The following is a 12,378-nucleotide window of genomic DNA, read 5'->3' as shown; positions in this document are numbered from 1 at the left end:
TGTGTTTGTTTGTTTTCCCCCCACTCCAGGTTTGAAAGCTTGGAGCCAGAAATGAACAACCAGGCATCCCGTGTGGCCGTGGTGAACCAGATTGCCAGGCAGCTGATGCACAGTGGCCACCCTGGGGAGAAGATCAAAGCACAGCAAGATAAACTCAACACAAGGTAAGTGAAAGCCTCGTGCTCAGGAACATCACACCAGCTGGAACAAGTATGGTGGGGTCATTTGATTTTCTTAAGTAGGCTTTTTAAAGATATTCTGATGCTGTTACCTGAAGTATCTTTAAGGCTTCAAAAGGAAAGAGTTGTGCCTTTCAAATACTTGATTATCAGGTAGAGTTTTGCTCTTGACTTAAACAGGCCCTGAGTGTGTCAGTACCTTGATTTGAGAGATGGAAATTGACTGTAATAATTACTATGATAAAAAAGAAATCAATATAGTTTTGTGTAAACTCCTGCATTTTTTAGCTTCAGAATGAACCAAGGGAGTGTGAAAAGTTGGTGTAACTGCCAATTTTTCTCTTGAGGAAAAATTATATTCAGAGTGCTGGTACTTGTCACATTCTAATACAGACCATATCTGGGTTAATGATTGTTTTGCTAGAAATACTGATGGTGTGGGAAGGACTGAGGAAACCCTGAGTAGCTGGGTTTACCAAGCTGCTGAGAGCAGCTGCTCACTCAGCAATGCTGCCACATCCTTTTCCCACAAATCTCAATTTCTCTGCTCTCCTCTCCTCACACATTTCAGGTGGAGCCAGTTCAGAGAACTGGTAGATAGGAAGAAGGATGCTCTGCTCTCTGCTCTGAGTATCCAGAACTACCATCTTGAATGTAATGAAACCAAATCCTGGATCAGGGAAAAGACCAAAGTGATTGAGTCCACACAAGACCTGGGTAACGACCTGGCTGGAGTGATGGCCTTGCAGAGGAAGCTGACGGGCATGGAACGGGACCTGGTGGCCATCGAAGCCAAGCTCAGTGACCTGCAGAAGGAGGCAGAGAAGCTGGAATCAGAGCATCCTGACCAGGCACAAGCCATCCTTTCACGGCTTGCAGAGATCAACGACGTGTGGGAAGAAATGAAGACCACCCTGAAGAACCGGGAAGAGTCCCTGGGAGAGGCCAGCAAGCTGCAGCAGTTCCTGAGAGATCTGGATGACTTCCAGTCCTGGCTCTCCAGAACACAGACTGCAATTGCCTCCGAAGACATGCCCAACACCCTGACAGAGGCTGAGAAGCTGCTCACTCAGCACGAGAATATCAAGAATGAAATCAACAACTATGAGGAAGATTATCAGAAGATGAGGGACATGGGTGAGATGGTGACACAAGGACAAACTGACGCTCAGTACATGTTCCTGCGCCAGCGCCTGCAGGCTTTGGACACCGGATGGAATGAGCTTCACAAAATGTGGGAGAACAGGCAAAATCTCCTTTCCCAGTCTCATGCCTACCAGCTGTTCCTCAGAGACACCAAGCAAGCAGAAGCTTTCCTTAATAACCAGGCAAGTGGTCAAGATATACCTGACTTCATTTCTACAGCTTGGCACTGTGTACTTCAAGCAATTAACAGACCAAATCTATTGGCAGGAGAGCCACAAGCAGACAAATTGTCCTTTTCTTACTGTATTTTACTTCAAACTGTTCTTGGGAGGTGTCTGCTGTTGGAACAGCAGCATAGCCTGAGTGTAACAGTTTTCTCTCTGATTTCTTTAATCCCAGGAGTATGTTCTGGCGCACACAGAGATGCCAACCACCTTGGAAGGAGCAGAAGCTGCTATTAAAAAGCAGGAGGATTTCATGACCACCATGGATGCCAATGAAGAAAAGATCAATGCAGTTGTGGAGACAGGCAGGAGGCTCGTTAGTGATGGGAACATTAACTCTGATAAAATCCAGGAGAAAGTGGACTCAATTGATGACAGGTAAGGGCAGAATGATGGTACAATGTAGCTGTTCCTCCTTCAATTCTGTTCTCTGAGAGATTCCCTTTTATCAGGATTCAAAGGCAAAGTAACAGCTTAGAAAATGTCTGTTCCAGACTGTTTTCTTTGTCTCATGGAAAAGTAGGAACTGTCATGTTTCAAGAATGCACCAGGCTCATCTTAGTTAAACAATAACTTTCCCACTTTCTAGAGGCTTGGTAGGTAATGAGCTCCCTACCCAGAATTTGGTTGTTTGAGTGTTGCCTTGTAATTCTTGGAGTATGAGCAGACTTGATGCTCTGGTGGGAGCTGCAGCAGTTGGCTGTGTCTGGTTCCACCAGTCTCAGTTTCCTCTGCTGCCCCTGAGCTGGTGTAATTACAATAACTTATTCCTGTCCTTCCTCTGGAGAAGGAATGTGGCTCTTCAAGGGTGTAATTGGCATTACATGCACCCCACCCACTCGACTTTGATCACCTCTTCCAGCTTGTCTGGCCCTTCTGGGATCAGATTAGGAAGCACTGGTACAAGTGTGTCTTTCATCCCAGAACAAGTGCTTTGCTTTCTCTCTCTGGCTGTGGCATGGATGCTGTAGAACATTAAAAGTTTCTTTTTCTTTGAAACCCAAATGTTCAGTTTTGATGGCTGTTGTTCTTTCTGCTTTTGGTTTGGATAACAGTGGAGTCTTTCAAGGCACTGTGAGTGTCAGAGCACAGCAGTGAGCTGTGAAATGTCACTGATGACCTTCCCATCAGACTTCCATCCCCCCACAGCTGGTAAGCTCAGGTTCTCCTGGTGCCTTCATCTCCAAGGAGAAACTGAACTGAAGTAGTTCAGAAAATGTTGTACGTTTCCTGTTTGGGCAGAGATGTCCCACTGTGTGTGCACGCACTTCAGCCATGCTTCATGGCTTCAGGAAAGGCAGCTCTTGCTGTTCCCAGAGTTTGCTGAGGGCCTCTGACAGCTGAACCCCCAGGCTACCCCACATTCTCTCTCTCTCACCAGCTTAGCTCTAGATCCCAGAGAAAATCTGCAAAGGCCAGGAAGAGGAGTTTATATGAAAACAATCAAGGGGGCAACTAGGACAGTGATTTTCCTTATTTACCCTCTCTAAGGGCCCTCTACTCTAAGTTTTCCCATCCACTTAGGAAAGCAGGAGAGCTTAATCCCAGCCTTCTGGTCAGGTGTCCTCTTTCTGCAGCTTTTGGAATGAAAGGAAAGCATCCAAGGATATCATAGCAAATGGGCAGCTGCATCTTGCAGTCTGAAGTGGCTGGGGTGAGACACAGCTTCAGCCCATGTCCTGGTGGCTGTCACCCTAGTGCAGCTGCTCCTCTGTGCCCCGTTGTCCCTGCTGTCCTGCCTGGGGGACGTGTGCTGGAGCTCCTGCTGGAACTGAGCATTTCCTCAATTCCAGAGCTATTTATGCCGAGCGCTGCAAAAACCATCCGGAGCTGCTGTCCAGGAAATCCGTGTGGCTGCTCCCCGGCTCTGGGGGGCTGATAAGCCTCCAGAACAAAGCCCTGGGGCTGCCTGCACTGGGAGGGGTAGCAAAGGAAGCCTCTTTGCTTGCACAAAAAGTGGCTCTCCCAGCCGAGCTCCACCTGGATGTCTGACAAAGGACCAAAACAAACAAGCACAAATATGTGCAGTGGCTCCGTACTTCCCATAAGGAGCTCTTTGTAGTTTCTGGTATTGTTCAGAGTGGGTTTTGCAGTGGTGCTTTTGAGCTGTTCCTGAGGAGACCCCATTGGCCCTGCCCTGGGATGGTTCCCATCTCAATAGGGATGGCACAAGAGGAAGGAAAGTGCAATAGGAAAGGAACACTTGAGCACAACTTTTTAGTGCAGTTCACAAGCAAGAATGAATGAGCATAAGGACATGCAGTAAGGGTAAGGGAAGGAGAAGATGGGTTTACATCAAGCTATCACCAACTAGCTTTTCCAGCTGGGAAAGAAGCTGTTCTCCCTGTGCAGCTGTCCCTGCTTGGGTGACTTCTGCTGCTCTGAAGCATTTTCTCCTCCGTTTTCTCTCGGAAGAGTGTTAGGGAACTGCCCCTCTCCATGTGCCTGCTCGTGCCTCTGATTCTGCAAGGGAGATTTAGCCTAAGGACAGTAGCACAGGTTGTGATCTGAGCCTGTTTTACATCAACTTTTGTATTTGTGCAACTTTCTGCTCAACAGAGAACAGAAGTAAGTTTTGTTCTTGCCCATTCAGAAGGGAGAGTGCCTTGTTTGCTGGAGCAATGAAAGAAGCTAAAACTGCCTTTCATATATCTCAGGATTCCTAGCAGGCAGCTGCATTCACACCATGTGTAAGATTTATTATTTCTGCACAGGCTTTGAAACCCACAGGCTTACAGTTAAACCACAAGTGGTTTTGTCAGTTTTCAGCACTGTCAGCATTCTCAGGGGCCTCTGGGAGTCAACCTGGGGACACCGGGCAAATTCTGGATTAATTTGTGTCAGACACCTCTTTGTGCTGAACAGATCTTACACTTATAGAGTAATTCCTGTGTGTGATACAGAACTCAAAGCCATTCTAAATAACTGGAGTCTGCAGAGCAAACTATTCTTCCACAAGCTGTTCTAGCAAATTAGTAAGAAGCAGTCATTGACAACCTTAAGTGTGAATTCTTTAAAAGAATTTAGGGATATCTGAACAAGGAGTTATTGATATTTAGGTAAAGCTAGTCTGGAGCAGGAGAACAGACTAAATAACTTCTTAAAATCCTTTATTCCCATTAAAAAGTCAGTGAAGAAAACACAGGAACTCCTATCTGTTCCAGCAGTGCCCATCCTCAAAATGCTCACTCCAGGTCACCTTGAACAAAACACCCTTGTACAGTTACATAGCTCTAAGCACCAAAGATCATATTTGTTATGCTATGGCATCATCTGTTTGATGTCCCTGCATGGTTTCCTGCAAAGTCCTTCTAGTCAGTATTTCCAACACTCCATGTGAGATATTTTTATTAGTTTTTTAAAATTTGGATTTTTTCAACATAAGAACTTCTGTACTTAAATCTATTCAAGCACCATGAAAGTTCTCCTTTAAACTTCCCAACTCGTGTCCTCTCCAGAATACATGAGTCTGTAATGTAATCTAACCTTAAATCTCTGAAATCAGCCTGATAAAATCACCCAAGCAGTTCTTTGCTTCATTTCAACAACCTGAGTAATGCAGTGTGTTTGCCCAGGCATACAAAAGCCAGCCAAGAAAGAGTGGAGTCAAACCCAGGGATGTTTGCCTCATTAGAGAGGTTTTTCCTAAGGCACAGTTTGTGTCTTTTCCTTTGTGTTCCTCTGTCAAAACTTCAGCCTCACCTGGGCTTGGACTCCAGGCTGTTGCTTTGATGGTTCCACGTGTCTTCCTTGCCGTGCAATCCATAAATCATTTTCTTGACTGCACCTATAGAGATGCTGCTTGCCTGGTTGATTCAAGGCAGCTGTTGAGGCCAAAGAGAAGCAAATTGTAGTCCTCTAAAGGGTTTTCTCCTATTCCTCTGCCTACAGACCTTTTGCTTTTATAGAAAATGTGTCTCCCAAGTATTCCTTGAGTTTCTGAAGTCACTAAATTGGTGCCAGAGAGCTTGCTGTGGTAACTTACTGCAGATCAGGAAAAGTGGTGTCATAATCCAGTTGTCATCAGCATGTGATTTATGGTCTTCTGGAGTATCATGAGTCTCTGGAGATCTCCACTAACATGGATTTATTTAGCTTTTGCCAGCATGTGCTGAGCTCATCTTATAAATTGCCACCCTTTAAAATAATTTCCAACTCTCAATCCATATTTCTCTTATTACAAATGGCAGCAATATTTCACTTTAAACCCCTGCACAGTGCAATAGGAATAAGCCTAGCACAATGAGCAGTAAATAAAAATTGTCTTCTTTACTCTGTCTCTTCCTTGTTAATTGCCTCATAAATAATGAAAGGATGGAAGGACAGGGATAACTACTCCAAATTAAGCATTTTTAAAAACATGCCCAGAGGTACCTTGGGAATCAGCCCCATTCCATTTGAAGGACCCACCACAACCTTTGGGACTGCCAGCGTGACTCATCCTTCAAGGGGCAAACAGGGGTGAATCAAATTAGGGCTTCTGGATTAACCTTTCCTTCTCTTCTGGCTGCTCTTAAACACTCTGAAAAATATGTTCCAAGTGCTTCCATAAAGCTTCTGTGTGCAGAACCACCCATGGATGCTGCACGTAGGTAAACACAGCCTTGGGAAGGTTCTGTGGCCCAGCTCAGCTTTGTGCAGGACAAGGAGGTACTGAAGGTCTTTTACCAAGAGCATTCCAGCAGGTGCACCCTGCAAGGGCCACACAACTTCATCTTACTGTGCAATTTGCCGTTTTCTTGTGTGTTTTGGCAAACAGCCTGAACTCTCCTGTGGGCTTAAAATGAGTGGCCAAATTCTGTCCATAGCATGTTGTGAAACCCTGCTGACTTCAGAATGTTCTGTGTGTATTTAACAGGTCACAAAAACAAGGAGATGTGGAACTTCAGTGAGCCCATTAAATAACACACTCCAAAATGTCCTTTGAAAGGCAGCAAAGGACACACACCACAAACTTCCCAGCACCTGTAGTCCAAAGAGGCTCCAGAACCCAACAGTGACAGTTTTCATGAAATGCCTATTTCATTTCCTTTTTCTGTTGTTTTTTTTCTGACCAGACATAGGAAGAACCGTGAAGCAGCCAGTGAACTTTTGATGAGACTGAAAGATAACAGGGATCTCCAAAAGTTTCTTCAGGATTGCCAAGAGGTAAATCATGGCCTTTCACTTTTATTGCTGAAAGCTGCATCCTGCAGAAGAGCATTCTCACTCCATATTTTATGAGGGCTGGAATGCTCAGTCATCCAGCAGTATTTAGTGTGGAGTAAACATAAAAAAACCTCTGACCATACCACTGCAAAAAGTAATGTTTGTTTTTTCTTTCTCATGAACCAGATTTTCTTTTGTCATATAAACTAAAGACATAGAAAACTGTCAAAAGCAGTGAAGATTTTCTGCTGTGATAGAAATTATAAACATGTGGAATGCAGTGGGATTAGCAGTGTACTTACTAAGAGTTTTGTCTGCAGCTGTACAGATGGATGTGGCCTGATGCAGGCGATTTCAAGGGATTTCTAGCAAACATTAGTCAGAAGAATAGGAGGTTAAGAATAAAAAAGGGGCAAGATTAAGCTGTGTCATTTATGTGTGATTTACCTGATAGGTTACATGTGTTTAAAACTGTTAAGTATTATAACATTTGAAAAAAGAAATTATTTCCAGATTTTCTAATCACTTACATGGACTGTTTACACTGAAGACAACATTTTAAAGTTTAGAATACTCTTGTCCTAGCACAAGGAATTAATCAAGTAATTTTCAGGTTATTTCATGGAGTACTGGCAGATAATAAAGAGCTTTGCCTGTGAGGTTTTGATCAGAAACTGGGGAAGTGATATTTGCTGCTTGGTTGCCTGGATTCAATGTTTTCCAGCATTGCATAAGCTGTCCATGAGCTTGCCTTCAATTGCTTCTTCCTTGGTAGTTAAAACATGACAGATTAGCAAAAAATCTGCTGTTATTAGCAGCAGCTTCTTCCTTCCTCTGTGACAGCTCTGGTTCAAAGATCCCCTGGCTCTCAGGGCTCTCCTGGCCTCAGTGGCAGTGTGGGTGTGTTCCCTAGGATCTGGTTATTCCCCCTATATTACTGGAAGAAAAAGGAAAGCATAAAAGCTCTGGTGTTGGCTGCCTGAATGCCTTTCCTCTCCCTTGTTTCTCTCCAGCCACTAAAACAAGGATGTCTCGACTGCACAGTTCAAAGACAAACTTACAATTATCCAAATGTCAGGGATTTCTCCAATTCTCTTTGAGAGGAATTAACTTTGGTCATAATTGAAGGGCTGTTTCCTGAGAAAACTTAAAATTTACATCAGTGTGGGACCTGCTGACACCTCCTTTGGGCTGGAGGGTTTGAGGTGAAGCAACACTGTCCTGTGGGGTGGAAGGGAGCCAAGGCAACACCTCCCCCTTGGCTTTTTCCTTAGCACTGCCTGTGAAGCTGGGAATTGTTAGGGAGCAGCTTTAAGCCAGTCCCCATTTCAGCCAGCAATGATCCCTTGGCCTGCTGCTGCCTTAGGGACAGTTTCCCATCTGTCTGTAACCTGAGGAAAGGCAGAGTGTTTTCTGCAGCCCCTCCCTTCCCAGGGCAGCCACATTGTCACTGTCACCCCTCACTGAGGTGTTTGAGAGTGTGGCCTCCTGCCCCTCACTCTTCCTGCAGAGCTGGGGAGGAGTGTGGCACTCCAGAGCAGTGGGATGATGCTACTTACAGCAGACCAGCAGTGATAACCCCCCCTCTGGGCTCACAGGTGGGGGAAAACAGCAGATCTTGTTGTAGTGAGGAGTCAGAAACACTGTCACAGGTTAGTCCTGGGGTGCTGCTTTTCCAGCTGTTTCTTGCACTCATCAAGATGAATGTGTAAAATAAACTTGCCAAGTGAATGAAACAGTGACAGCAGAAAATTCTGACTGGAGGAGATGTGATAAATGTTGCCATTTAGTTTTCTTTGACTTCCTGCTCTTTCTCAGCTCACCTTCAAGGGAAGAGTTTACAGCTGACCTTCCCTGTGAGTGCTTGGAAGCCCCAGCACTGTCTGGGCTCATTTCTCCAGGGCCCTGGTGAAAGCTCTTGGCAGACTCTGCACTCTGAAGTTTCTGTCCCAGAGTGTGCTGGCAGGATTTGCCATGTGAGCCTCCCTGCAGGATGGGCTGGCAGCTTGGCTCCTGGCACAGTCTGGAAGTGCAGCAGCACTCAGCCTTTCCCTTGCCTTGCTGCTGCCCCAGGCTCACAAGGATTTGTCTCTGCGCTTCCCTTCCTTCCTGCAGGCTTGGCAATGCAGAGGGCCAAGAGCAGGACCAGGGTCTTGTGTATAGGTGCAAGGGATGGAGGAAGCCTCACCCTCTCCTGGCCTTAACAACTTCTGGAGAAATAAATACTCCAACTGTGCTTTTGAGGCAATTTAGGGAACTGTATTATTTTCTGAAAATCTACTTTTACGCTCAAGGTACTGATTTTTAGTGCCTGTAGTGGTTTCAAAACCCAGATTTTAGCAGTGAGTCCTTAAATATTTTATCTGCATTTCTGTGCTCTGAGGGGTTTATCCCAGCAGGCCCTGGCTGTGAACCACATGCTGTCCCTGTCTTGCCTTCCTCCAGCTGGTCACAGGAATGATCCAGCCTCCCCTTGGGAAGCACTTCTAAATCCCCAGAAGCCTTAATGCTGTGGCTGAGTAAAAGCAAACAGTGAAAGCCAAGCAGTGCAATTTGCAGAGCAGAGCAGCTGTCTCCTCCCCAGAAAGGCAAGAGTAAAACCACTAATTCTGGGTTATATCTTAATCTCCATGTAGACTTTGACTGTTCAGCAGCACAGTAGCCTGTTCTAATGCAACCTTGTACCTACAGAGCTCTTCACTAACATGAGCAATTTTCTGGTTAGACTTGAATGGAAGATCCAATGAGGAGTTTCTCTGATTGCTCTGATAAGTTTTCCCTTCTTGGGGAGATTTAAGGAACAATTGAAGTTTTAAGGGGCAGTTGAAAAGAGGCTCATGAATGATAAATGGAATTTGTTGCCCTGTGTCCTGAGCACATATCAAAAGCCTCTGTTCCTCTCCTTTCTGGGCTGCTTGCTCACCTGAGTGCTGTTCTAGAAACCAAGCTGAGATTTGTTTTGACATTTTCCGCTCTAAATATGCAGAAAATGGACCTTTTCAAATTCTGTAAACATTCCTGTGAATGTGGTTTTTATCCACACCTCAGGGATAGATGAGGCAGTCAGACTCACCCTGGGAGGAAATGCAGTGTTGGCTGCTAGGATCATTTTCACATTCCATTTGCACTTGGCAAATCAACTGTCTCTTAAAGTATTGGTTTTCTCTAGTGGTGATATGGAAATTGTCCCCAGTGCCTTTGTACTTGCTGAAAATCAGACAGAAAACAATCTTGGATTTTATATAATGGGAAAAGGAAAGTCTCCAGTACCAAAACACTCCTGGAGACTGGATAAATAAACAAATTACTTATGTAAACCTATACAGAGAAAAGATTGAGGGGAAAGGTACAAATGTGCTGTGAATTAATGGTACAAAACCATCTGTGAGAACCTCCACAAAACCATCTGACCAATAAGTAGTACACATGTCCCTGTTTCTCTTGCTATTGAACCTGTGTGTTTGATTCTGCTTATCACAGAGGTGATTCCTATCTGCTTGAATCAAGGGTTATTTATGTATTGGAGATGGATGTTAGAATTGAATTGTTAAAGAGGCAGGTCCTTGGCTGAACCCTGAGTAAATCCCTGAGTGACAGCAGTCTCTGAATTCACACAACTCTTCTGTAGAGGCATCTCTTTATCCTTGATCTGGAGGCATTTTGCAGTATTTCACACCAGGAATGTTTCCTCACACCCCCATGTATTTTCCTTCCCAGCTCTCCCTCTGGATCAATGAGAAGATGCTCACAGCCCAGGATATGTCCTATGATGAGGCGAGGAACCTGCACAGCAAGTGGCTGAAGCATCAGGCATTCATGGCAGAGCTTGCATCCAACAAAGAGTGGCTGGAGAAGATTGAAAAGGTAGGTAAAGAACATCCAAAAAATGCCCTTATCTTTGTCCAGGGTGGTTGTGCACAGAGATGGGATCTGTTCCTCTGCAGAACTGGTCCTTAAATCACCCTACAGCTGAGATTTCTGGTGCATTGTGTCTCCATCCAACCCATTTTATTCTTCATTGATGTTAAAAGTCTTTTATCCAAGACATTCACTCAGACATTGGCTAAGGTGCCAGTTTAGTTTTGTCTAGTTTTCCTATCTGCCAGAAGGAAGGCAGAGCCTAAATTTCATACCCAAAGGGTAAGTGGGGCAAGTGTTGGGATTTGAGCCAAAGAAGTAGAAGCACTTCCCGGGAAATAACAGAATGTAGAGAATAACTGAGTTTATTCTTCTAAGCTGGCTTCCATTCATTCAGAACTATAGCCAAGCTGCCTTTCCCCATGCAAAATTAGGGCATGAGGTAAAGAACATCCAGTTTTGTGATTAATTAAGATTCACAGCTCTGTATCAAGTTATTTGAAGCCTTAATATGCTGTGATGAGCTGTACTTCTCCCCCCCATTTCTCCTGTGCAGCTCTGGAGCACTGAGGAGTCTCCTCTTTAGCTCTGACAGTGGGTTTCTGTTCGGTGTAAGTTAGCTTAATTGCTCATTTCCTCTCCCACTTTGGCACTCCATATCCCATTAGAGGCTTTTCTGTGATCTACAAATAGCAATACCCTTTAATGGTGTAATTAGAAGGCTGCTCTTGGTACTGGAAGTTCTTTTTAGTGATGCTAATACATCCTTCTCCTTTGCCTCTGAAAAATCAGATTGCAGCAAAGGACCAGGGTTGTGTACAGAGTTGTGACAGTCCCTGCATTAACATTCACATGGAATGTGCTGGGTTGGGGGCAGCATTCCCATCTGCACCCAGCTAAACAGATAGATAGGGATAATTAGAATAAAGACAATATTTCCCAAACTCTCCCAGCACTATGCTGTGTGTTCGTGGCTCTCTGGTGATGTGGCCCCCAGGAGCTGGGGCCTCAGAAAATGCAGTGTGTGCAGCTCTGGCTCCCTGCTCCATCCTGCCTGAGCCATGGCCCCAGGAGCTCCCTTTGGGGAACATGTGCAATGGAGAAGAGAAAGGAGGCATTGCTTGACCTTCCCATTGCTAAAAATCCCTCTTCCAGGCAGCAGAGGGACCTGGGAGCTGATGTTCTGGAAGGAGTCACTGGATAATTGGAGATAGAAAATGAGTGGTTGATGCTGCCAGCAGATGAGAAATCCTGAGTGCTTATTAATCAGGATAATTGCCCTAACGGGCTGTGAGTGCTCCCAAGGAGGTACCATTTGGTTGCTCTTTGCTTTGCAGGAGGGAATGCAGCTCATTGCAGAGAAACCAGAGACTGAGGCCGTGGTGAAGGAGAAGCTGACAGGTCTCCACCAAATGTGGGACGAGCTTGAATCCACCACCCAGACCAAGGCTCAGCGTCTCTTCGATGCAAACAAGGCAGAGCTTTTTACCCAGAGCTGTGCAGACCTGGATAAGTGGCTGAATGGTTTGGAGAGCCAAATCCAGTCGGATGACTACGGAAAAGATCTCACCAGTGTCAACATCCTGTTGAAGAAGCAGCAGGTAAACAGAGCATGGGGTGCAGCAGGCAGGCAGCAGATACCTGCACTTAAAGGAAGGGGCAGGGCAGGCTTTCAGTTTAGAAAATAAAGAACTGCTTTTCTTTCTTCTATTCTTTCGTGTATCTTTAAGAAGAAAAAGAAATTAATCCAGCAAAAAATAGTTATTAACAATAGTTATAGTTATGGACAATAGTTATTAGCATGGTAAAGCCTCACTGACCAG

The 12,378-nt window shown here is 45.0% G+C and overlaps 1 protein-coding gene across 5 annotated transcripts in view; it reads left to right on the top strand.

The window, feature by feature from the left end:
* SPTBN1 (spectrin beta, non-erythrocytic 1) overlaps window positions 1-12,378 on the top strand; it is a 116,153-nt gene that overhangs the window by 83,633 nt on the left and 20,142 nt on the right. For all 5 annotated transcript variants that reach the window (XM_054514341.1, XM_036380029.2, XM_036380031.2 and 2 more), the window contains exons 15-20: window positions 30-164; window positions 751-1,507; window positions 1,725-1,927; window positions 6,607-6,697; window positions 10,415-10,561; window positions 11,893-12,156. In XM_054514341.1, coding sequence (XP_054370316.1) covers window positions 30-164; window positions 751-1,507; window positions 1,725-1,927; window positions 6,607-6,697; window positions 10,415-10,561; window positions 11,893-12,156 — 1,597 coding nt within the window. The remainder of the gene's footprint in view (window positions 1-29; window positions 165-750; window positions 1,508-1,724; window positions 1,928-6,606; window positions 6,698-10,414; window positions 10,562-11,892; window positions 12,157-12,378) is intronic.

The sequence above is a fragment of the Molothrus ater genome, chromosome 3 (genome assembly GCF_012460135.2).
Source record: "Molothrus ater isolate BHLD 08-10-18 breed brown headed cowbird chromosome 3, BPBGC_Mater_1.1, whole genome shotgun sequence".
NCBI lineage: Eukaryota > Metazoa > Chordata > Aves > Passeriformes > Icteridae > Molothrus > Molothrus ater.
This window is presented reverse-complemented; position numbering and strand designations above follow the sequence as displayed.